The 26,958-nt window shown below is 45.2% G+C and overlaps 1 protein-coding gene across 1 annotated transcript in view; it reads right to left on the bottom strand.

The window, feature by feature from the left end:
- The window catches only part of MICU1 (mitochondrial calcium uptake 1), a 540,637-nt gene that overhangs the window by 270,652 nt on the left and 243,027 nt on the right, over nt 1-26,958 (bottom strand). The window contains exon 5 of the mRNA XM_063961487.1: nt 25,181-25,224. Within this exon, the coding sequence (XP_063817557.1) occupies nt 25,181-25,224 (44 nt within the window). The remainder of the gene's footprint in view (nt 1-25,180; nt 25,225-26,958) is intronic.

Here is a 26,958-nt window from a genome sequence, read left to right as displayed (position 1 = left end):
TGAATGTACCTTCTGTGGATTCTGGGTTCCCTTCCCCCAACCAAAGCCAGCATCAGCCATTCATTTACATACAATAGTGTACTGGCCGTTTTGTGTTTGTCATTTACTAAGCAGTGCATCCAATCCATGAAATCACGAGTCTTACAGGAGGTGGTATAAGTGGTTAGGGAAGCTGCCTATTAAAGCAATGGGGAAGCCTGGGAAGAAGTACAGTAAACTCAGTCTCAAAGATAACACTTTTCGTAATTTGAAAAGCCACACATATATTGGTGTAATCAGTTTTTTTCTAATTTTGACTGTATATGTGTGTGCATGTCTGAGACTGTATACAAAGTATGACAGAACTTCTTCTGGCAAAATTAGAAGAAAAAAAAAAACTGTGGATGCTAATTTCTACATACATATACATGTGAGTCTAGGAATCGAACCCTAGCTCACGGGCATGGTAACCATCATTGATACCACTATGCCGAGACAGGTGACTGACACATGCAGTGACATAATGATGTTGCTCATTGTAAAAAAAAATTATAGTGCTGTATGTCCCAACTCTATTGCTGATTGTATTGATTTTTTTTTCTTTTAGAGAGCTGTGTAAAACTCTGAAATGTGCTTTTTTGTGTGTGCATTGGAGACGCTTAGTCAATCTACAGACATGTCCTCCTACGTCCTTGCTGCAGTCATTCTAAACAGCCCTTGTAGTCACACCATGATATTGCGGGACTCGGTAGCACAGATAGTCTTTTTCCCTGCGAAAATGCGTCTTAGACACACTATAATATAATAAGGCGCACAAGCAGCTTCTGCTGATTAAAATGATTTGCAGCATGCCTACATTCTGTGTGTAATAGTGGCTCTATCTGCATACAAAATAAAACGTTATTTTGTATGCAAATACAGTTGCAGTCACACAGAATATAAGCCTGCTGCATATCATTTTAATCAGAAGTTGCTTGTGCACCCTATTACATTACTTTGCGTTATAGGGGTATATTCAATTAAAGTCAGATCCATTCTGACATGCATTTGTCGGAATGGATCCGGCAAGGGCTATTCAATGAACGGCCAAATCCGACTGTCGGATTTGGCCTCTCCCAGTGTCCCCTCCGCACGGTTGCTGACAGCACTCAGCTGCTGTCCCGTCCTCACCGCCGGAGGATGAACGGAGGTGATACCCTACAACCCACTGCATACTATCGAGGATGATCGAAGGTGCCCTGTAGCCCGCCGTCCCACTCCCCCATCTCATGTCCTCAATCCAACATTTTTAAAGTCGGATTGAGATTATCGGAAAGGGGACCAAAACCTGTCGGATTTGGCCCCGTTTCCGACAGAAGCACGCGGATTGGCGGCTATTCTGCCGATCCACGTGCTTTCCAACATATTTCCGACAAGTCGGATTTCCCATTAGAATCTATGCTTCAATTAGGTTCATTTGCAGAGCAGTCTCTTTAAGTAGGGTTCTGCTGCATAACTTGTGTGGAGTCAAGGTCAGTAAAGGCATGACCAGAACACCAACTTTCAGTGTGCCGAGTGTGCTCCTCTCCCTGATTTTCACATTGAGATAATACATAACTCAGTTTATTTCTAGGTCACCATGCTATACAGTAGTGAAAACGCGATCCAAATTCATCCAGTATTTTTTGTGTGATGTTGGAATGGACAGACAAAATTCCGAAAAATTATTTGTCTCCATAGTTCATAAACAGTCCCTAGAGGTACATTTCTCCCCCAAAAAAAATGCTATATACAGACACAACCCTTAGAGTTTCATAATATGTATAGATAATGTCCCATAAAATGTAGATGATATTTTGGTACCTTTTACTCGTGTTTGCTGTGACAGATAACCTGAGCCAATAACTGCACCCTAACTGGAAAATAATGCATAAGAAAACAGGGATAAAAAAAACTTATATAAAGATCTTCAAAATACTGTATGTTGTAATTATACAGTTTTGTAGTTTTACTAGTAGACTGGTCTGGCAGGTATTTAACATTTTAAATTCATCTTCTTATCCACAAAACAAATATTCCAACTTTGATCCAGTCTTAGCTGGCAAAGGTAATTAGGGAAATGATTCAAACTGAAAAGTCAGGTAGACCTAAAAGTATAGATGCTAATCAGATGACTAATTCCCATCAGTGTTCGACAGATAGGAAGAATAATAGCACTTGGGACACAGGTAATTTTATATTTCAACTTTTAATATGACAAATCATTAATTTGTCTCATAGAAAGAAAAAAAAAAAGATTCATGATCTCAGGAAGAGCTAGTTAAACTATTTCAGTTGTGAAAAATAAATCCATATTTAATTCAGAACCTTCCTCTTGGAATTTAATAGAATTCATTACAGAATAACTGAAAACATAATGTTACAAGAGGCTCAGGCTACAGGGGACTAGCCACTGGGCAATCTTGCCTTTCATAAGCATGAAGGCTTTGGGATGAATAGATACTAAAGAGGTGGTTTTAACAGTAGTACTTCCCTCTAGGAAAAGACTAGGAAAATGTACCAATAAAAAGATGTGACAGTTACACCAGTCATATCTGCAAAATACATATTAAATTACTTAGGGAAACAATGAACAGCAATATATGATCATTTCTTAATGTTTAGGAGAAGTACCTGCATAAGCCCCTAGACCCTTATCCACCTCTCCCTGTGGTGTAAACCTAACCCTTCCTTTCCCACAGCCTAACACTAACCCTCCCTTGGGGGTGCTTAAATTTAAACCGCCAACCCACCAACCTAAACCTCCCCCCCGACAGCCGAAACCTAACCTCTCCAACCATGGGGCTTACCTCCCCTGGGTGCCGGTGTCTGCTCGTTCGGCATCCCGGCTGTAGGGATTCCAGCGACGGGATCATGAACCTATTTGGGATGCATTGTCGGCATTCCAAATAGTGTCAGGATTCCGGCGTCAGGATTCTGACTGCCGGGATCCTGACCAATACCATTTAAGGATTTAACCTATGCAGAAGTATTACAGGTTGAGTATCCCATATCCAAATATTCTGAAATACAGAATATTCCGAAATACAGAATTTTTTGAGAGAGCGTGAGATAGTGAAATCTTTGTTTTCTGATGGCACAATGTAAACAAATTTTGTTTAATACACAAAGTTATTAAAAATATTGTATTAAATGACCTTCAGGCTGTGTGTATAAGGTGTATATGAAACATAAATGAATTGTGTGAATGTACACACACTTTGTTTAAAGCACAAAGTTATTAAAGATATTGGCTAAAATCACCTTCAGGCTGTGTGTATAAGGTGTACAGTGGGGCAAAAAAGTATTTGGACAGCCACAGATTGTGCAAGTTGACCCATTTAAAAAGATGAGAGAGGTCTGTAATTTCCATCATAGGTACACTTCAACTGTGAGAGACAGAATCTGAAAAAAAAAAAAAAAAAAAAACTAGGAAATCACACTGTATGATTTTTAAACAATTTATTTGTATATTCTTGCCGAAAATAAATATTTGGACAATCAAAAAGTTTAACTCAATACTTTGTAATATAACCTTGGTCGGCAATTACAGAGGTCAAACGTTTCCTGTAGTTCTTGACCAGGTTTGCACACACTGTAGCAGGTATTTTGGCGGAGTCTTCCATGCAGATCTTCTCTAGATCTGTCATGTTTTGGGGCTGTCGCCGGGCAACAAGATCTTTCAACTCCCTCCACAGATTTCCTACTGGGTTGAGGTCTGGAGACTGGCTAGGCCACTCCAGGGCCTTGAAATGCTTCTTATGGAGCCACTCCAGTTGCCCGGGCGGTGTGTTTGGGGTCACTGTCATGCTGGAAGACCCAGCCACGTTCCATCTTCAATGCTCTTACTGAGGGAAGGAGGTTTTTGACCAAAATCTCACGATTCATGGCCCCATTCATCCTCTCCTTAATACAGATCAGCCGTCCTGTCAGCTTTGCAGAAAACAGTCCCAAAGCATGATGTTTCCACCCCCATGCTTCACAGTGGGTATGGTGTTCTTGGGATGCCATTCATCATTCTTCTCCCTCCAAACACAGCGAGTTGAGTTTATACCAAAAAGTTTGATCTTGCTCTCATCTGACCACATTACATTCTCCCAATCCTTCTCTTGATCATCAAGATGGTCACTGGCAAACTTTAGACGGGCCTGGACATGTGCTGGCTTAAGCAGGGGGACCTTTTGGGCGCTGCAGGATTTCAATCCATGACGACGTAGTGTGTTACTAATGGTAACTTTTGTGACTGAGGTTCCAGCTCTCTTGAGGTCATTGACCAGGTCCCCCCGTGTAGTTCTGGGCTGATTCCTCACCGTTCTCAAGATCATTGATACCCCACGAGGTGAGAACTTGCATGGTGCCACAGGTTGAAGGAGATTATCAGTGATCTTGTATTTCTTCTATTTTATTAATAACTGCGCCAACAGTTGATCTCTTCTCACCAAGCTGTTTGCATATTGTCGAGTAGCTCATCCCTGCCTTGTGCAGCTCTACAATTTTGTCCCTGGTGTCATTAGACAGCTCTCTCGTCTTGGCCATGGTGGAGAGGTAGCAGTCTGACTGTTTGAGGGTGTGGACAGATGTCTTTTAAACAGATAACCAGTTCAAACAGGTGCCATTAATACAGGTAATGAGTGGAGGATAGAACAGGTCTGTGAGAGACAGAAATCTTGCTGCTTGGTAGGTGTCCAAATTTTTATTTTCCACAAGAATACACAAGTACATTTTTAAAAAATCATACAATGTGATTTCCTGGGTTTTTTTTTTTTTCAGATTCTGTCTCTCACAGTTGAAGTGTACATATGATGGAAATTACAGACCTCTCTCATCTTTTTAAGTGGGTCAACTTGCACAATCGGTGGCTGTCCAAATACTTTTTTGCCCCACTGCATATGAAACATAAATGCATTCTGTGCTTAGACTTGGGTCCCATCGCCATATCTCACTATGTTATGCAATTATTCCAAAATACAAAAAAATCCAATATCCAAAATACTTCTGGTCCCAAGCATTTTGGATAAGGGATACTCAACCTGTAATTCACAAGCATTCTGTACTTAGCAATATAAACAGTGCACAAATCTTTATAATATAGGCCGGCATCAATAAGCGTAAGACAACTATTTGCATTCTTAAATGGTGCCAGGAAGTGCAAGATATATAGATATATATAGATATATATATATATATATACATACATACACACACACTATAAATATTTATTTATTAGCAGTTTCTTATACAGTGCAGCATATTCCGTTGCGCTTTACAATTAGAACAGTAGTAATAGAATGCGTGCACACACACATATATTATATATATATATATATATATATATACATACATACATACACATACATACATACACACACACATTCAATATACATATATAATACTAAAAAAATCAATCGTTTATCCAGATGCTTATATATTTTTTTAGGTTAGTGCCAAAAAGAAGGGGTAGGACTAGACCAAGAATTTACTATATAAGAGAGATACAGCTTTAATTTCCAGGAAACAGGAGGCTCTCCTGCTACAGTAGCTCAGAGAAGGAGACGCATGTACATGTTAATGAGGACTGCAGAAGATTAAGCATTAGTTCAAGGACAATCTCTGCATGGTACTGCAGTGTGAAATGTGGGTTACAATTTAACAGCTCAAGTTTACTTCAAAGTCTTTAAAAAAAAAAGGAAAAAAAAAAAGAAAGATCGAATATTGCTCATGCAGTGTGATCAATTTTCACCTACTGCCTAGTGGACAACCTTGAAACAAATTGCAATGGAAGTGATTGTAATACCTGATAAACTGTGTTCATATATTCTGTCAAATATATTCTTTGTAAATAGGATTGTAGATCAGGGATCCGATGTACTTTCATGTGGAACCCAAATTATATCAGTGCATGAGGTTAACAGGTTCTTGCCCAGTTTGTCAGCAGCAATGTACTTCCTTTTCATTACTGTTGTATCTGCATTCTCCATATTGCACTGAACAGCCATGTTAATCAATGCCCTTTGCATAACTAACTGGGACATTAAAATTTCCAACTGGGGTCCACCTCTGTGGGGCTGGTTTTGGGGTCCCACACTTACTCCATTAAAAATAGGGAGAAGACAGATTGGAAAAAATACAGAACAGTTGGGAGGCAGTTTAACAAACCTGAAAGAGAAAACATGAGGCTATAAAGCTGTGCTGTCCTGTCAGTAACCTCAAGCAACAATGCATCAAGATGCGAAAAGGATAAGCTTGATGGTCTACTTTATGTTAACAGCAAGAGGAAGCAGGGCCATCTTAACAGCAGTGTAGGCTGTGCAATGCACTGGGGCCCCTACCCGACATCCAGAGGTAGGGGTGGGGGGCGCTATGAGCAGAAGCTTTGATGTCCTGTGGGCGGTAGGGGGTGTTCTATCTTCTGCAAAGCTTGTAGGACCTGATGGTGGGAGATGGGGCACGAGGGAGAACAATAAACTGTAGAAGGGGGCATTGGGATGAATGAATGGGCCCCGATACATGACTTGCAGAGTGGTAGGGGGTGTTTAATACACTGGGGTGGATAGTGAAGTGGTGTCACAGCTAGGGTTGTTTGTGAATCCAGACTAGGTTGAGCTGCTCCGCTTTGGCTTGGGACCTTAGGACGGAATTGGGCTGGCTTAATATAGGATGTACTCATTCATAGACGTGGCAGTTTGGCAAAGTTGGAACACCTGACTGGATGCTGTATCAGGTGAATTGAGTTGGTGATGTGGTATCAGCTATATGGGAAACTGGAACACTGGGGTGATGAGTTACCAGTGCAATAGAATAGCTGGGAATTTCAAAACACTGAGGGTTCTCAATCACTGGGATGAGATTAACCAGTGAATCTGGAAATGCTGCAACGGATTTGCAGGAGCAGCTTCACAGGAATGCTGGGATAGGCTGTACCACCGAACTGGGTAATGCTGCAATGGATTGCAGGAGCAGCTCTTCAGGAATGCTGGGATAGACTGTACCAGCGAATTGGAAATGCTGCAATGAACTGATCAGTCCTTCAGGATCACTGGGATTAGCTGTACCGGTGAATCTGAATATTCTGCAATGATGAACTGAGTAGCCCTTCAGGATCACTGGGATTGGCTGTACCGGGAAATCTGGATATGCTGCGATGATGAACTGAGCAGCCCTTCAGGATCAAAGGGACTGGCTGTACCGGTGAATCTGGGTATACTGTAATGATGAAATGAGCAGACCTTCAGGATCACTGGGATTGGCTCTAATAGTGAATTTGGATATGATGGAATGCTGAGCTGAGCAGCTGGACTGGATAGCTCAGGAAGCCAGGGAATGCTGGAGATGGAAACTGCACTTGTCTTAAATTCAACAGAAGAGTCTGGAGCTCACAACAGGTTGATAGACAACAAAGCACTGGCGATTTGCCTGTGCCGAGATTCAGGATTTATATGCCTAGCTTGCTGCTGATTGGATGGGATAATCACATGATTAAGAAATTATTCCTCGGATGTCAGCTGATTGGAACTGTCATGGCACCGTCCATGACTGGCTTTGCAGGAAACTGCCAGTGTGGAGTGGGCAGCAAGGACTAACAATGGCCGCCACACCTGTGAGCGCTGACAGTGGAGGCAAAGCGCAGCGGCAGACAGCGCAGGTCACCAGATGGACCAGCAGATGATGGACAACGGCTCAGAGTGCGGCACAGGTAAGAGAGTGCGGCTGTGGAGCACTGAATACCCCCGTTTAGTGATAAATGGGATTCATATTCATCATATTCTGGTGGGAGGGCAGCTTGCTTGACTGCAGATATCTCCATTTCCTGGAAACAGATTTGTAAGCTTAGGATAAAATAAAAAAAACCTAGAGTCCCACCTTTCAAGAGTTACTGGGGACTTGGGAATCAGCGTTCAGGAGCCAGAGCAAACCACCGATGAAAATATAAAACTGCATACTAGGCCTGTGGACAGGTGCGGATTGGGAACAAAAAGCGGCCCTGGAAAAAATTGTACTAGTGGCCCCACATGGGCAGCACCAGAGATGTAAGGTCTAGCCGTGGGGCATGGCAGCAGCACCCTCCGCCCAAAACTTTCCAGATAGTGGGCATGTCCAGCATCAAGGGGGAAGTTAAAAAGAAATAAAATTAAATATTATGAGCACATTATATGATACACCTTCAGAATTTAGGAAACTATATCATTCTTTAGAAAGATATATTTTCTTGCTTATTACACCAACCGTATCCCAATCACTATTTACTCAATCTTATATGTCAGCCAAGCAGGCAGACAGAGCATACACTAGATCATCTGCAATCACAGGATAAGTGGCAAAGTAATTTTCAGATATGCAAATTATTTTGCATCTTATGCATTATGTCTATAAAAAGGACCACATGTCCTCAAACAAAACAGGCCCCATGAGTGCGTCGGCCCACCGGGAATCTTCCCTGAAAACCCTATGGCCAATCCGCCTCTGTCTGTGGAGCTGGAGCAGGGACCAGCTGCTGGAAGGCAGATATCTCTGGTTTTGGGCAAAGCAGAGACAAGCTGCCAGTGTCCACTGAAAGGGGAGAGTCCCATATTTTGGATTATACCCTCAGAAAAACTGTAAATCAGGTAGAATTCAAGATATCTGTCTGGGAAGAGCAATTAACAGGCTTGGATGGGGACCACTGCTTTGAATGCGGATATATCCGTTTCCCCGGGCCGATTTTTAAAAATCTGTTACCCCTGAAAAAAAGGGACCCTCAGCTATCAGCATAGATCCATTATACTCCTATGGCCCTTGGGCAACAGCCCACTGAGCAAATACAAAAATAAGATTTTACTTACCGATAAATCTATTTCTCGTAGTCCGTAGTGGATGCTGGGGACTCCGTCAGGACCATGGGGATATAGCGGCTCCGCAGGAGACAGGGCACAATAATAAAAGCTTTAGGATCAGGTGGTGTGCACTGGCTCCTCCCCCTATGACCCTCCTCCAAGCCTCAGTTAGGATACTGTGCCCGGACGAGCGTGCATAATAAGGAAGGATATTGAATCCCGGGTAAGACTCATACCAGCCACACCAATCACACCGTACAACCTGTGATCTGAACCCAGTTAACAGTATGATAACAACGAAGGAGCCTCTGAAAAGATGGCTCACAACAAGAATAACCCGATTTTTGTAACAATAACTATGTACAAGTATTGCAGACAATCCGCACTTGGGATGGGCGCCCAGCATCCACTACGGACTACGAGAAATAGATTTATCGGTAAGTAAAATCTTATTTTCTCTGACGTCCTAGTGGATGCTGGGGACTCCGTCAGGACCATGGGGATTATACCAAAGCTCCCAAACGGGCGGGAGAGTGCGGATGACCCTGCAGCACCGAATGAGAGAACTCCATGTCCTCCTCAGCCAGGGTATCAAATTTGTAGAATTTAGCAAACGTGTTTTCCCCTGACCAAGTAACTGCTCGGCAAAGTTGTAAAGCCGAGACCCCTCGGGCAGTCGCCCAAGATGAGCCCCCTTCCTTTTGGAATGGGCTTTTACCGATTTTGGCTGTGGCAGGCCTGCCACAGAATGTGTAAACTGAATTGTATTACAAATCCAGCGAGCAATCGTCTGCTTAGAAGCAGGAGCACCCATCTTGTTGGGTGCATACAGGCTAAACAGCGAGTCAGATTTTCTGACTCCAGCCTTCCTGGAAACATATTTTTCAGGGCCCTGACAACGTCAAGTAACTTGGAGTCCTCCAAGTCCCTAGTACCCGCAGGTACCACAATAGGTTGGTTCATGTGAAAAACAGAAAACACCTTAAGGAGAAATTGAGGACGAGTCCTCAATTCTGCCCTGTCAGAATGAAAAATTTTAGTAAGGGCTTTATATATGATAAAGCCGCCAATTCTGACACACGCCTGGCTGAAGCCAGGGCTAATAGCATCGTCACCTTCCATGTGAGATATTTTAAGTCCACAGTGGTGAGTGGTTCAAACCAATGTGACTTTAGGAAACTCAAAACAACATTGAGATCCCAAGGTGCCACTGGGGCACAAAAGGAGGCTGTATATGCAGTACCCCTTTTACAAACATCTGAACGTCAGGCACTAAAGCCAGTTCTTTCTGGAAGAAATTCGACCGGGCCGAAATTTGAACCTTAATGGACCCTAATTTTAGGCCCATAGACAGTCCTGTTTTCAGGAAATGTAGGAAACGACCCAGTTGGAATTCCTCTGTAGGGGCCTTCTTGGCCTCACACCACGCAACATATCTTCGCCAAATGCGGTGAAAATGTTTTGCGGTTACATCCTTCCTGTCTTCGACCAGGGTAGGGATGACTTCATCTGGAATGCCCTTTCAGGATCCGGCGTTCAACCGCCATGCCGTCAAACGCGGCCGCGGTAAGTCTTGGAACAGACAAGGCCCCTGCTGGAGCAGGTGCTTTCTTAAAGGTAGAGGCCACGGGTCTTCCGTGAACCTCTCTTGAAGTTTCGGGTACCAAGTCCTTCTTGGCCAATCCGGAACCACGAGTATCATTCTTACTCATCTCCCTCTTATGATTCTCAGTACTTTTTGTATGAGAGGCATAGGAGGGAACACATACTCTGACTGGTACATCCACAGTGTTACCAGAGCGTCCACCGCTATTGCCTGAGGGTCCCTTGACCTGGCGCAATATCTAGTTTTTTGTTCAGGCGGGACGCCATCATGTCCACCTTTGGTTTTTCACAACGGTTTACAATCATGTGGAAGACTTCCCGATGAAGTCCCCACTCTCCCGGGTGGAGGTCATGCCTGCTGAGGAAGTCTGCTTCCCAGTTTTCCACTCCCGGAATGAACACTGCTGAGAGTGTTATCACATGATTTTTCGCCCAGCGAAGAATCCTTGCAGTTTCTGCCATTTCCCTCCTGCTTCTTGTGCCGCCCTGTCTGTTTACGTGGGCGACTGCCGTGATGTTGTCCCACTGGATCAATACCGGCTGACCTTGAAGCAGAGGTCTTGCTAAGCTTAGAGCATTGTAAATTGCCCTTAGCTCCAGTATATTTATGTGGAGAGAAGTCTCCAGACTCGATCACACTCTCTGGAAATTTTTTCCTTGTGTGACTGCTCCCCAGCCACTCAGGCTGGCATCCGTGGTCACCAGGACCCAGTCCTGAATGCCGAATCTGCGGCCCTTTCATAGATGAGCACTCTGCAGCCACCGCAGAAGAAACACCCTTGTCCTTGGAGACAGGGTTATCCGCTGATGCATCTGAAGATGCGATCCGGACCATTTTTCCAGCAGATCCCACGTAAAGGTTCTTGCGTGAAATCTACCGAATGGGATCGCTTTGTAAGAAACCACCATTTTTCACAGGATCCTTGTGCAATGATGCACTGATACTTTTCCTGGTTTTAGGAGGTTCCTGACTAGCTCGGATAACTCCCTGGCTTTCTTCTCCGGGAGAAAACATCCTTTTCTGGACTGTGTCCAGAATCATCCCTAGGAACAGTAGACGTGTCGTCGGAAAAAACTGCGATTTTGGAATATTTAGAATCCACTCGTGCTGTCGTAGAACTACTTAAGATAGTGCTACTCCGACCTCCAACTGTTCTCTGGACCTTGCCCTTATCAGGAAAGCGTCCATATTTCTTTTAAGAAGAATCATCATTTCGGCCATTACCTTGGTAAAGACCCGGGGTGCCGTGGACAATCCAAACGGCAGCGTCTGAACTGATAGTGACAGTTCTGTACCACGAACCTGAGGTACCCTTGGTGAGAAGGGCAAATTTGGACATGTAGGTAAGCGTCCCTGATATCCAGTGACACCATATCGTCCCCTTCTTCCTGGTTCGCTATCACTGCTCTGAGTGACTCCATCTTGATTTGAACGCTTGTATGTAAGTGTTCAAATATTTCAGATCTCACCTAGCCGTCTGGCTTCAGTACCACAATATAGTGTGGAATAATACCCCTTCCCTTGTTGTAGAAGGGGTACTTTGATTATCACCTGCTGGGAATACAGCCTGTGAATTGTTCCCAATACTGCCTCCCTGTCGGAGGGAGACGTTGGTAAAGCAGACTTCAGGAACTTGTGAGGGGGAGACGTCTCGAATTTCCAATGTACACCTGGGATACTACGTGTAGGATCCAGGAGTCCACTTGTGAGTGAGCCCACTGCGTGCTGAAACTCTTGAGATGACCCCCTACCGTTTCAGCTGTTGCCATGGCCACCAGGTCCGATGGACCGCCCCTTTATACGGCAATACTTCCATGTGCCGTCTGGAATCTGCATCACCTGACCACTGTCGTCTGGCAGATATGGACATCACATTTACTCTTGATGCCAGAATGCAAATATCCCTCTGCGCATCTCGCATATATAGAAATGCATCCTTAAAATGCTCTATAGTCAATAAAATCTTGTCCCTGTCAAGGGTATCAATATTTTCAGTCAGGAAATCCGACCAAGCCCCCTCAGCGCTGTACATCCAGGCTGAGGCGATTGCTGGTCGTAGTATAACACCAGTATATGTGTATATACTTTTAGGATATTTTTTCAGCTTCCTATCAGCTGGCTCCTTGAGGGCTGCCGTATCTGGAGACGGTAACGCCACTTGTTTTTATAAGCGTGTGAGCGCCTTATTCACCCTAAGGTGTGTTTCCCAACTCGCCCTAACTTCTGGCGGGAAAGGGTATACCGCCAATAATTTTCTATCGGAGGAAACCCACGTATCATCACACACTTCATTTAATTTATCTGAATTAGGAAAAACTATAAGTAGTTTATTCACACCCTACATAATACCCTTATTTGTGGTACTTGTAGTATCAGAAATATGTAACACCTCCTTCATTGCCCTTAACATGAAACGTGTGGCCCTAAAGGAAAATACGTTTGTTTCTTCACCGTCGACACTGGAGTCAGTGTCCGTGTCTGTGTCTGTGTCGACCGACTGAGGTAAATGGGCGTTTTTACAAGCCCCTGACGGTGTCTGAGACGCCTGGACAGGTACTAATTTGTTTGCCGGCCGTCTCATGTCGTCAACCGACCTTACAGCGTGTTGACATTATCACGTAATTCCTAAATAAGCCATCCATTCCAGTGTCGACTCCCTAGAGAGTGACATCACCAATACAGGCAATTTGCTCCGCCTCCTCACCAACATCGTCCTCCTACATGTCGACACACACGTACCGACACACAGCACACACACAGGGAATGCTCTGACAGAGGACAGGACCCCACTAGCCCTTTGGGGAGACAGAGGGAGAGTTTGCCAGCACACACCAAAAACGCTATAATTATACAGGGACAACCCCTTATACAAGTGTTTTCCCTTATAGCATTTTTATATATGTAATCATATCGCCAAATAAGTGCCCCCCCTCTCTGTTTTAACCCTGTTTCTGTAGTGCAGTGCAGGGGAGAGCCTGGGAGCCTTCCTCACAGCAGAGCTGAGCAGGAAAATGGCGCCGTGTGCTGAGGAGAATAGGCCCCGCCCCCTTTTCGGCGGGCTCTTCTCCCGGAGTTTGTGAGATCTGGCAGGGGTTAAATACATCCATATAGCCTCAAGGGCTATATGTGATGTATTTTAGCCATAAAAAGGTATTATACATTGCTGCCCAGGGCGCCCCCCCCAGCGCCCTGCACCCTCAGTGACAGTTGGTGACTGTTGGTGAAGTGTGCTGACAACAATGGCGCACAGCTGCAGTGCTGTGCGCTACCTTATGAAGACTGAAAGTCTTCTGCCGCCTGTTTCTGGACCTCTTCAACTTCGGCATCTGCAAGGGGGGTCGGCGGCACGGCTCCGGGACGAACCCCAGGGTGAGACCTGTGTTCCGACTCCCTCTGGAGCTAATGGTGTCCAGTAGCCTAAGAAGCAAATCCATCCTGCACGCAGGTGAGTTTTCTTCTCTCCCCTAAGTCCCTCGTAGCAGTGAGCCTGTTGCCAGCAGGACTCACTGAAAATAAAAAACCTAACTTAAACTTTTATTCTAAGCAGCTCAGGAGAGCCACCTAGATTGCACCCTTCTCGTCGGGCACAAAAATCTAACTGAGGCTTGGAGGAGGGTCATAGGGGGAGGAGCCAGTGCACACCACCTGATCCTAAAGCTTTTATTATTGTGCCCTGTCTCCTGCGGAGCCGCTATATCCCCATGGTCCTGACGGAGTCCCCAGCATCCACTAGGACGTCAGAGAAAAGACAGCTCTGACAGGATGGAAGACAAGCCATGGCATAAATCAGCATAAATAGCAAAGATGGTGCAATACTAGCAGGCTTATTAAGAAAAAAGCATTACATCACAGAACAAAGTAGACAGAAAGTAAATGAACTGTATCTAGCTGGAGGTGTGCAAGAAAAAAAGGAAAGAAATCCTTCTTTATCAACAGACCCAGAAAGAAAGAAAAAAACAGACTATAAAACAAGCAGCTTAACCTGAGGGTAACACTTCAGACAAATGTGCAGAGTAGAGAAATCCATTAGAGCACAGTTTACTGTAAGGAGAAGGACGCACTCACAGTGTAGCAAGAGAAAATAAAACTCAATGACACCTTTCAGTCACACTACATGATCAGGTTTCAAACTAAAACATATCACACCACAAAACACTGTTAGCAGAATAAAGCTGGGGCCACACATAGGGGTATATTCAACAAAAGTCGGATCCATTCCGACATGCATTTGTCGGAATGGATCCGACAACCCCTATTCAATGGCCGGCTAAATCCGACTGTTAGATTTGGCAGTACCCGGGGTGCTGTTCTGCCACTGCTGTCAGCAGCCGGGTGCGCTGACAGCGGCGGCGGGGAGAGCAGACTGCGGCAGCAGGTGACGGCGGCGGGAGCTGGATGGTGGCGAGCAGTGGGGGGAGCTGCCAGCGCCTGAGGAAAGTGATATCTGCGGCAGGGGGGAGGCGCTACACGGAGAGAGGTGCCTAGCCAGGGGACGGCCAGGCAAGGTACCTCTCATCCCTGGAGCCTGCTGCAGCACTCCCCGTCTCCTCACCTCAATTCGACTTGGTTTCAAGTCAGATTGAGTTTGTCGGAAAGGGGGCCAAAACCTGTCGGATTTGGCACAATTTCTGACAGAAGCACGCGGATCGGCGGCTATTCCGCCGATCCAGGTGTTTTCCAACAAGTTGGGAATTCCCGGCTTGTCGGAAAAAAAAAACTTTTTTTGAATAGGTCGGAACCCCTTCCGACCGAAATCTGTCGGAAGCTGCCGTCTTTCCGACAAGATGGCAGCTTCCGACAGTTATTGAATATACCCCATAGTGGCCAAGCGGGTTCCGCTAAATGGGTCCCTCTTGGCTGGGAGGGGGGTTTTGTGTGCACACGGATCCTGTTCTGCGGGATGCCGTAGAACAGGATCCGGCCAGTGACACACGAGATTTCAATGGAACACATACCGCACTGTGTGAATACATACATTGAAATATATGTGTTCTCATTGAAATCCTACCATCCTGTCATACAGCAGCATGCTGCGGTTGGATTCGGCGGCGGTGGGACTGCCGCACATGTGTGGGCGTCTGCATAGTCACCCATGTGCAGTCTCCTTGCGCCCAAGCGGGTCCCACTGAACGGGACATTTTTGTCTGCTTTGTGTGGCCCTACACTTAGAGACTGCAGAAGCATTCACACAGCACAGAGGTCACAGGAGAACAGAAAAATCCGGTTAGTCACTGACTATACTAAGCAGCACACAAACAAGGGTAAAATGTAAAAAAATAAAATAAACAAATGTATCCAGTAATTATGCAGCATACGTATATGAAGGAACAGAGAAAATCAGTGGGTAAAGTTCTAACAAATAATCATATCAAACTAGACCCACAATGGAAGGCATAAGCAATCCCAATTAAAATCCTGTATACATACTTGAGCCCATGGGCAATGTTACTGATCTTTGTATGCATAGTACAATGAAAGGTCAATTGAGACACAGAATATGCAATACAGATCAAGTAGCAACAATGGAGAGGTGTAACCACAACCCAAAAAATAAACAGGGCAACTCAGAGAGGACAAACAAGTCTTTGTAGAAGCTTTGCCGTCCAGGACCCTGTTCAGGCCATGTGGTCTTAATCTCTGGCTTTTCACTGAAATCTATATGAGAACTATCGGATATGATCAGTGATCTCTTGTAGCAGACTGGTCAAGTTTATAAGTTTAGTTTACTTAAAGGGGGTCTCCTAATGGTAATGTGTGTGCAGAGCTTTTGTACATTTTGTTGTCTAATGGTCAATGGGTTTTCCCAACATATCCGGAAAACTGCACATGCTAGATTCTCTCTTTTATAATACTGACACAAACACAAAGTTGCTTACTTTTTGTACTAGGGTCAAGTGCGAAGAGCATGACTGCACACCTGTATAATCTCAACCACGCTGTGTAAAGACATGATTTGGACATCAGCACCCTGCTCACATCAGAAGACAATTATGCAGTAACAAATAGGGTGGCCCACTCTGCCAGGGGCTGGGAGATTCAGCAGGCAAGTATTTAAAATGAAAGACAACGGGCGATCTGGCACAGGGTTTATTTAAATATGATAATTTATAAATTTATAAATTAGAAAGAAAAAGACCAAAATTGGACAGTGTGTTGCCCTTAATAATAGGGAGAAAACAACGTATATTACCGTTTTTTCTATGGTATGCTGTCCTGGTTGGTGGTGCACCCAGAGCCAGAAAGTACGTAGACTTGCAATGGGAGAGAACAGAAGGCTCTTGTGTGGGCGCACTCTTGAGAAAAGAATATTGATAATGTATGAAAATTTAGAAAATGCTTAAGACATAACTTTTATTAACATTGTTAAAATGAGATTGCCCTTCCCTAAGATCTATGAAAAAAATGTAATCAATCACAGTGACATGAGCTCAGTGCTTCTGGCAGTCAGACCCCTGGAGCAGTTTAGAGCCAGGTGGCATGTAAAAGAAAGTTAAGTGGAGCGCTTGTGAAATTGATCCTGGGGAGAACACTATAATCCATGACCACTATTTAAAATATATATATTCTGAGACACTTGATTGCTGCTTTTACAGCGCCAGAGGGTGACAAGAGGGACAGTTTTAGATTCTACAAAAATCATTTTGATTTTGCAAGAAAGGATAGGTTAAGGATGGGGTTACACAGGTGCTTTTAAGGCAGTGCTTTTCTAGCTTACTCATGCTTACTTTTAACACTTTCTTACACCTCAAAGTACATTACATAAGGAGAACTTAAAATGCATTGTATGTCAGGGCCTGATCAAATATAACGGATTACAGTTGGTAAAACATTGTTATTAAGTGATCTGAGCGCTGTTCTCCGTTTTACTCATGAAAATGAAGGATTCCAGTTGGAGCACCCATACCGTTACATGTGTAGTGAAAGCACATATGCACTACACCCCAAAAATTTTTCCTAATCTCATTAATGTGCACGTCACGACTGACTGACGAAGCAGTAAAAGCAATCAAATTTGTACTGCATTTGTCTACTTAGCAAGCCTTCAATTTTAATACAGAACCTAGATGTCATAACTGCTTCACAGAGATCTATCTTTCTTACCAAATTAATTAAAGTGCTTTCAACAGTATTTCATCAGCTTTTATCTACACTGTATCTATGTAAGTAGATTAATATAACTCCAAGTTTCACACCACAGGGACAAATAATTTGCATGATGTGATGAGTTTAATCATTTACTGGCTTTAGCATTTATACAGATGATGTTTTAATAGAGTTGTGCAATTCTATTTTATAAAAAAAAAATGCAAAAAATAAAAACTAAAACTGAATATACAGACACTAAACAGTATAATAAAAATGAGGCAGTTACATTCATGCTTAAAAATAAGAATTTACTTACCGATAATTCTATTTCTCGTAGTCCGTAGTGGATGCTGGGGACTCCGTAAGGACCATGGGGAACAGCGGCTCCGCAGGAGACTGGGCACAAAAGAAAAGCTTTAGAACTACCTGGTGTGCACTGGCTCCTCCCCCTATGACCCTCCTCCAAGCCTCAGTTAGGATACTGTGCCCGGACGAGCGTACACAATAAGGAAGGATTTTGAATCCCGGGTAAGACTCATACCAGCCACACCAATCACACCGTACAACTCGTGATCTAAACCCAGTTAACAGCATGATAACAGAGGAGCCTCTAGAAAAGATGGCTCACTACAGCAATAACCCGATTTTTTTGGGAACAATAACTATGTACCAGTATTGCAGACAATCCGCACTTGGGATGGGCGCCCAGCATCCACTACGGACTACGAGAAATAGAATTATCGGTAAGTAAATTCTTATTTTCTCTAACGTCCTAAGTGGATGCTGGGGACTCCGTAAGGACCATGGGGATTATACCAAAGCTCCCAAACGGGCGGGAGAGTGCGGATGACTCTGCAGCACCAAATGAGAGAACTCCAGGTCCTCCTCAGCCAGGGTATCAATTTTGTAGAATTTTACAAACGTATTTGCTCCTGACCAAGTAGCTGCTCGGCAAAGTTGTAAAGCCGAGACCCCTCGGGCAGCCGCCCAAGATGAGCCCATCTTCCTTGTGGAGTGGGCATTTACAGATTTTTGGCTGTGGCAGGCCTGCCACAGAATGTGCAAGCTGAATTGTACTACAAATCCAACGAGCAATAGTCTGCTTAGAAGCAGGAGCACCCAGCTTGTTGGGTGCATACAGGATAAACAGCGAGTCAGATTTTCTGACTCCAGCCGTCCTGGAAATATATATTTTCAGGGCCCTGACAACGTCTAGCAACTTGGAGTCCTCCAAGTCCCTAGTAGCCGCAGGCACCACAATAGGTTGGTTCAGGTGAAACGCTGAAACCACCTTAGGGAGAAACTGAGGACGAGTCCTCAATTCCGCCCTGTCTGAATGGAAGATCAGATAAGGGCTTTTACAGGATAAAGCCGCCAATTCTGACACGCGCCTGGCCCAGGCCAGGGCCAACAGCATGACCACTTTCCATGTGAGATATTTTAACTCCACAGATTTAAGTGGTTCAAACCAATGTGACTTTTTGGAACCCAAAAACTACATTGAGATCCCAAGGTGCCACTTGAGGCACAAAAGGAGGCTGTATATGCAGTACCCCTTTTACAACGTCTGAACTTCAGGGACTGAAGCTAGTTCTTTTTGGAAGAAAATTGACAGGGCCGAAATTTGAACCTCAATGGACCCCCATTTCAGGCCCATAGACACTCCTGTTTGCAGGAAATGTAGGAATCGACCCAGTTGAATTTCCTCCGTCGGGCCTTACTGGCCTCGCACCACGCAACATATTTTCGCCAAATGCGGTGATAATGTTTTGCGGTTACATCCTTCCTGGCTTTGATCAGGATAGGGATGACTTCATCCGGAATGCCTTTTTTTTCTTCAGGATCCGGCGTTCAACTGCCATGCCGTCAAACGCAGTCGCGGTAAGTCTTGGAACAGACAGGGTCCTTGCTGGAGCAGGTCCCTTCTTAGAGGTAGAGGCCACGGATCCTCCGTGAGCATCTCTTGAAGTTCCGGTTACCAAGTCCTTCTTGGCCCATCCGGAGCCACGAATATAGTGCTTTCTCCTCTCCATCTTATCAATCTCAGTACCTTGGGTATGAGAGGCAGATGAGGGAACACATACACTGACTGGTACACCCACGGTGTTACCAGAGCGTCTACAGCTATTGCCTGAGGGTCCCTTGACCTGGCGCAATACCTGTCGAGTTTTTCCCAACGGTTTATAATCATGTGGAAGACTTCTGGGTGAAGTCTCCACTCTCCCGGGTGGAGGTCGTGTCTGCTGAGGAAGTCTGCTTCCCAGTTGTCCACTCCCGGAATTGCTGACAGTGCTATCACATGATTTTCCGCCCAGCGAAAAATCCTTGCAGCTTCTGCCATTGCCCTCCTGCTTCTTGTGCCACCCTGTCTGTTTACGTGGGTGACTGCCGTGATGTTGTCCGACTGGATCAACACCGGCTGACCTTGAAGCAGAGGTCTTGCTAAGCTTAGAGCATTGTAAATGGCCCTTAGCTTCAGGATATTTATGTGAAGTGATGTCTCCAGGCTTGACCATAAGCCCTGGAAATTCCTTCCCTGTGTGACTGCTCCCCAGCCTCGCAGGCTGGCATCCGTGGTCACCAGGACCCAGTCCTGAATGCCGAATCTGCGGCCCTCTAGAAGATGAGCACTCTGCAACCACCACAGGAGGGACACCCTTGTTCTTGGTGACAGGGTTATCCGCTGATGCATCTGAAGATGCGACCCGGACCATTTGTCCAGCAGGTCCCACTGGAAAGTTCTTGCGTGGAATCTGCCGAATGGGATTGCTTCGTAGGAAGCCACCATTTTACCCAGAACCCTTGTGCATTGATGCACTGAGACTTGGCTCGGTTTTAGGAGGTTCCTGACTAGCTCGGATAACTCCCTGGCTTTCTCCTCCGGGAGAAACACCTTTTTCTGGACTGTGTCCAGGATCATCCCTAGGAACAGAAGACGAGTCGTCGGAACCAGCTGCGATTTTGGAATATTGAGAATCCAATCGTGCTGCCGCAACACTACCTGAGATAGTGCTACACCGACCTCCAACTGTTCCCTGGATCTTACCCTTATCAGGGAATCGTCCAAGTAAGGGATAACTAAAATTCCCTTCCTTCAAAGGAATATCATCATTTCGGCCATTACCTTGGTAAAGACCCGGGGTGCCGTGGACCATCCATACGGCAGCGCCTGAACTGATAGTGACAGTTCTGTACCATAAACCTGAGGTACCCTTGGTGAGAAGGGTAAATTTGGACATGAAGGTAAGCATCCTTGATGTCCCGAGACATCATGTAGTCCCCTTCTTCCAGGTTCGCAATCACTGCTCTGAGTGACTCAATCTTGAATTTGAACCTCTGTATGTAAGTGTTCAAAGATTTTAGATTTAGAATCGGTCTCACCGAGCCGTCCGGCTTCGGTACCACAACAGTGTGGAATAATACCCCGTTCCCTGTTGCAGGAGGGGTACCTTGATTATCACCTGCTGGGAATACAGCTTGTGAATGGCTTCCAAACCTGTCTCCCTGTCAGAAGGAGACATCGGTAAAGCCGACTTTAGGAAACGGCGAGGGGGAAACGTCTCGAATTCCAATTTGTACCCCTGAGATATCACCTGAAGGATCCAGGGGTCTACTTGCGAGTGAGCCCACTGCGCGCTGAAATTCATTGAGACGGGCCCCCCACCGTGCCTGATTCTGCTTGTAAAGCCCCCGCGTCATACTGAGGGCTTGGCAGAGGCGGGAGAGGGTTTCTGTTCCTGGGAACTGGCTGATTTCTGCAGCCTTTTTCCTCTCCCTCTGTCACGGGGCAGAAATGAGGAACCTTTTGCCCGCTTGTCCACGAAAAGACTGCGCCTGATAATACGGCGTCTTCTCATGTTGAGAGGCGACCTGGGGTACAAACGTGGATTTCCCAGCTGTTGCCGTGGCCACTAGGTCTGAAAGACCGACCCCAAATAACTCCTCCCCTTAATAAGGCAATACTTCCAAATGCCGTTTGAAATCCGCATCACCTGACCACTGTCGTGTCCATAACCCTCTACTGGTAGAAATGGACAACGCACTTAGACTTGATGCCAGTCGGCAAATATTCCGCTGTGCATCACGCATATATAGAAATGCATCTTTTAAATGCTCTATAGGCAAAAATATACTGTCCCTATCTAGGGTATCAATATTTTCAGTCAGGGAATCCGGCCACGCCAACCCAGCACTGCACATCCAGGCTGAGGCGATTGCTGGTCGCAGTATAACACCAGTATGTGTGTAAATACATTTTAGGATACCCTCCTGCTTTCTATCCGCAGGATCCTTAAGGGCGGCCATCTCAGGAGAGGGTAGAGCCCTTACAAGCGTGTGAGCGCTTTATCCACCCTAGGGGGTGTTTCCCAACGCACCCTAACCTCTGGCGGGAAAGGATATAATGCCAATAACATTTTAGAAATTATCAGTTGTTATCGGGGGAAACCCACGCATCATCACACACCTCATTTAATTTCTCAGATTCAGGAAAACTACAGGTAGTTTTTCCTCACCGAACATAATACCCCTTTTTGGTGGTACTCGTATCATCAGAAATGTGTAAAACATTTTTCATTGCCTCAATCATGTAACGTGTGGCCCTACTGGAAGTCACATTTGTCTCTTCACCGTCGACACTGGAGTCAGTATCCGTGTCGGCGTCTATATCTGCCATCTGAGGTAACGGGCGCTTTAGAGCCCCTGACGGCCTATGAGACGTCTGGACAGGCACAAGCTGAGTAGCCGGCTGTCTCATGTCAACCACTGTCTTTTATACAGAGCTGACACTGTCACGTAATTCCTTCCAACAGTTCATCCACTCAGGTGTCGACCCCCTAGGGGGTGACATCACTATTACAGGCAATCTGCTCCGTCTCCACATTTTTCTCCTCATACATGTCGACACAAACGTACCGACATACAGCACACACACAGGGAATGCTCTGATAGAGGACAGGACCCCACTAGCCCTTTGGGGAGACAGAGGGAGAGTTTGCCAGCACACACCAGAGCGCTATATATATACAGGGATAACCTTATATAAGTGTTTTTCCCCTTATAGCTGCTGTTTTATTTAATACTGCGCGTAATTAGTGCCCCCCCTCTCTTTTTTAACCCTTTCTGTAGTGTAGTGACTGCAGGGGAGAGCCAGGGAGCTTCCCTCCAACGGAGCTGTGAGGGAAAATGGCGCCAGTGTGCTGAGGAGATAAGGCCGCCGATAAGGGGGCGGAGCCTATCTCCCGTTTTTCTATGTATTCTGGCAGGGGTTAAATGCATCCATATAGCCCAGGAGCTATATGTGATGCATTTTTTGCCATCCAAGGTGTTTTTATTGCGTCTCAGGGCGCCCTCCCCCCCCCAGCGCCCTGCACCCTCAGTGACCGGAGTGTGAAGTGTGCTGAGAGCAATGGCGCACAGCTGCAGTGCTGTGCGCTACCTTGTTGAAGACAGGACGTCTTCTGCCGCCGATTTTCCGGACCTCTTCTGTCTTCTGGCTCTGTAAGGGGGCCGGCGGCGCGGCTCGGGGACCCATCCATGGCTGGGCCTGTGATCGTCCCTCTGGAGCTAATGTCCAGTAGCCTAAGAAGCCCAATCCACTCTGCATGCAGGTGAGTTCGCTTCTTCTCCCCTTAGTCCCTCGATGCAGTGAGCCTGTTGCCAGCAGGTCTCACTGAAAATAAAAAACCTAAAACTAAACTTTTCACTAAGCAGCTCAGGAGAGCCACCTAGTGTGCACCCTTCTCGTTCGGGCACAAAATCTTAACTGAGGCTTGGAGGAGGGTCATAGGGGGAGGAGCCAGTGCACACCAGGTAGTTCTAAAGCTTTTCTTTTGTGCCCAGTCTCCTGCGGAGCCGCTGTTCCCCATGGTCCTTACGGAGTCCCCAGCATCCACTTAGGACGTTAGAGAAATGACAGTTCAATAAGCTAAAGAAATAATGCTGAATACTGCTTACTGGTAAGCTGTATCTGATCCAGCTGGTTCCCTGATAACTGTAATGGTCCGGTGATACTCTCCTCACTTCTTCTGCTGCTTTTTTCAGTAGACAGCTGCATTGTCAATGTCAACCCTCCATGAATATTCCATTTATATGAAATTTATATTAAGAACATGGAGATGGAGCACTGCCAATACCCTGTCTGTATGAAGACAGACCTATCTTCACAGGACAGGAGAAAAGTTTTGTTGGTCTCTTCTAGGCATCAAAGAACCATCAGGATCAGACGAATGCCATAACCCAAATAGGGAATATTCCATATTATTGTTACTAAAACCTACTCAAAATCAAGTATCTAGTTTATTATCTGAGGTCCACACTGTTACTTTAGCTACTAAGGGGTATATTCAATTAGAGTCGGAAACTGTCGTCTTGTAGGAAAGATGGCAGTTTCCGACTGGAATAGGTCGGAAGGGGCTCCGACTCATTCAGTCAAGTCTAATTTTTTCTGACAAGTTGGGAAATACAACTTGTTGGGAAGCTGTCGGAAAGCACGTGGATAGGCGGCATAGCCGCCGATCGGCATGCTGCTGACGGAAACAGGGCCAAATCCTCACAGGTTTTGGTCCCATTTCCGACAATGTCAATCCGACTTTTAAAAAAGTCAACCCAATGGCTGCAGCAGCGAAGCAGGATGATGGGGCACCTCCACCGCTCACGGCAGCGTCCACCCGGATCCAGCAAGCGAGGTCCCGCTTGATGGAGCTGGGTGGGCGCTGCCGTGAGATCTGGCGGCGGTGCCTCATCTTCCTGCTACACTTCTGTAGCCGCTGGGTTCCTGCTCTACCCGCTGCTCTCCCCCTTCTCCTCCTCTCAAGCTCCCTCATCTCCGCAATATGCCTTTTTTTTTTTAAGTTGGATTGAGATTGTCAAGAACGGCCAAATGAATATGTCCTGTCGGATCCATTCCGACAAATGTATGTCGGAATGGATCCGACTTTAATTGAATATACCCCTAAAGGGGATAATCATTTAGTGTTGGTATATTCAACCGAGCGGAAAAATGGCACTTTCTCACACTTCAATATTCAATTGAATAGCCGTTATTCCGCCCTGTTGAAAATGCCAAAATGTTGAAAAACACATGGATGAGCGGAATCTCTGCCCATGCATGTGTTTTCAACCCCACCGCGGACGAAAACGGGTCCATTTTCGACCATTCATTTTCGCCCCTAAAGAAAGGGTGAAAATGAATGGTCGGAATCAGAGGGGAAATGGCCCACAATAGAATACTGAAGTGTCGGATCCTCAGTGTCTGAGAGTATCCAACACTAATTGAATACTCCCCTTAAATGTAAATGGTCCCCACATATTTACAATGTACATTTGAATAACATTGTTGAGTGCATTTTTTCCATTACTGTGAACAATGGCGTACACATGTCTATAAAAGTAATCTACTTGCGCATATTTTGTAAATCCATAACAAGCTATCCCTGTTTGATGATAGATAGATAGATAGATAGATAGATAGATAGATAGATAGATAGATAGATAGATAGATAGAATTGTGTCAAAGAAAAAATAGAAGAAAAGATTGAAGTGAGAAGTGAACGGTTTAATAAAGTATAAAAAATGCACATCTATAAAATTCTTCATGCACGTGTTCCTTTTCAGCATCACGACCTGTAAGCAGCTATCCTAAATGTACATTATTCATACAGTAAACACAGAATGTACTCACCTTTCCATCATATCGTTTTACTATAAACTGATCCAGGCCCAAATCTGTAAAAAAAAAAAAAAGTCAACATTCAGGATGATGTACAGAATGTCCATACTGTGAATGCCGACAGTATGCCACATTTCAACAATGTTATTTCACATTTACTATCAATCTAAGCCTAACCTTAATACAATCCTAACACTAGAATCGGGTGTTGATACCATGGCTGTCTTCAAGTTAATTGTCGATATTCTGTACATGTTGGCGTGAATGCCAACAAAGTGACTGCATGCCAAAGTCATGGTTAAATATGCCGACAGCGAAAAAAAATATAAACTCTCCAATAATACATTGCTTTTTTACAGAATTCTCACTGATCAACTTACTGTATGACTATTTTTCATGTACTAAAGTTGCACCCAAGTGATCAGAAGTATTAAGATTGCATTAAACTGCATCCATGGTGTGTTGCTGTGCAGAACATAATGCAAAGCAGAAACCAGGTCATTGCTAAGGGCTTACATTAAAAGAAAGAATATTTCCTCAAGTTTTAGTGCATTTCAATATTCTCTACATTCAATTAGAAAAGGACCCCAAAGCATACTATTTTGATATGTATGCACTGTTATCCTTTATTTATAGAGCTCTACACAGGATCCACAGCGCCCAGTTACACAAACAAAGAAGCAAAATAAGAAAACAATGACTTACAGTTCAAGACAATACAGGACAAGTACAGGGAATATAAAATATGCATCGGCAAACATACTATTTACTGGCGAGTGGGATGCCAGCTGTCAAGATCTCGACAGCGGCATCCCGCTCACCAGAATATTGGCAGCAGGACGAGCACAAAGAGTCTCTTTAAGGGCTCACTGCGCTTGCCACAGGTTCTATTCTCACTCTATGGGTGTCATGGACACCCACAAGTGGGAATAGCCCTGGTGCGCTGGGATTCTGGCTGTCGGCATTGTTAGCTGTCGGGATTCCGGCATCAGTATCCTGACTGACGCGATCCTAACAGCCGGCAAATTGACTGCATCCCCAGCAGACAACACTGAAATAAGTATTAGGATGGCAAAAAGCCAAAGGATTTGGAGCCTTTGAAGGGAGTATGGAGTAGAAGATGGTTTGAATAAGAGAAGGATAAGCACATGAGGGTAGAGAACCATGCTCATGAAAGCTTACATTGTAAAGGGGAGGGGCAGAAATACAGGTGTAACATAGATGGGACAGACAGTGAGAGTGGAACAGAGGGTTAGGATGAGAGTTGGCTGGGTTTGGTGAATAAGTCGGTCTTAAGAGCACATCTGAAGTTTCGTAGAGAGAAGGAGAGTCTGAGGGGAGAGGTAGAGAATTCCAGAGATAAAGAGCAGCACGTGCAAAACTTTGAGGTAGGAATGGGAGGAAGTAATTGTTAAGCAGGAGAGGCGATGTGCATTAGAAGAGCAAAGTGGACGGGTGGGAGTGTAAATAAGAATTTACTTACCGATAATTCTATTTCTCATAGTCCGTAGTGGATGCTGGGACTCCGTAAGGACCATGGGGAATAGCGGCTCCGCAGGAGACTGGGCACAAAAGTAAAAGCTTGAACTAGCTGGTGTGCACTGGCTCCTCCCCCTATGACCCTCCTCCAAGCCTCAGTTAGGATACTGTGCCCGGACGAGCGTACATAATAAGGAAGGATCTTGAATCCCGGGTAAGACTCATACCAGCCACACCAATCACACCGTACAACCTGTGATCTGAACCCAGTTAACAGTATGATAAACGAAGGAGCCTCTGAAAAGATGGCT

Source organism: Pseudophryne corroboree, chromosome 3 (assembly GCF_028390025.1).
Source record: "Pseudophryne corroboree isolate aPseCor3 chromosome 3, aPseCor3.hap2, whole genome shotgun sequence".
Classification (NCBI taxonomy): domain Eukaryota; kingdom Metazoa; phylum Chordata; class Amphibia; order Anura; family Myobatrachidae; genus Pseudophryne; species Pseudophryne corroboree.
This window is presented reverse-complemented; position numbering and strand designations above follow the sequence as displayed.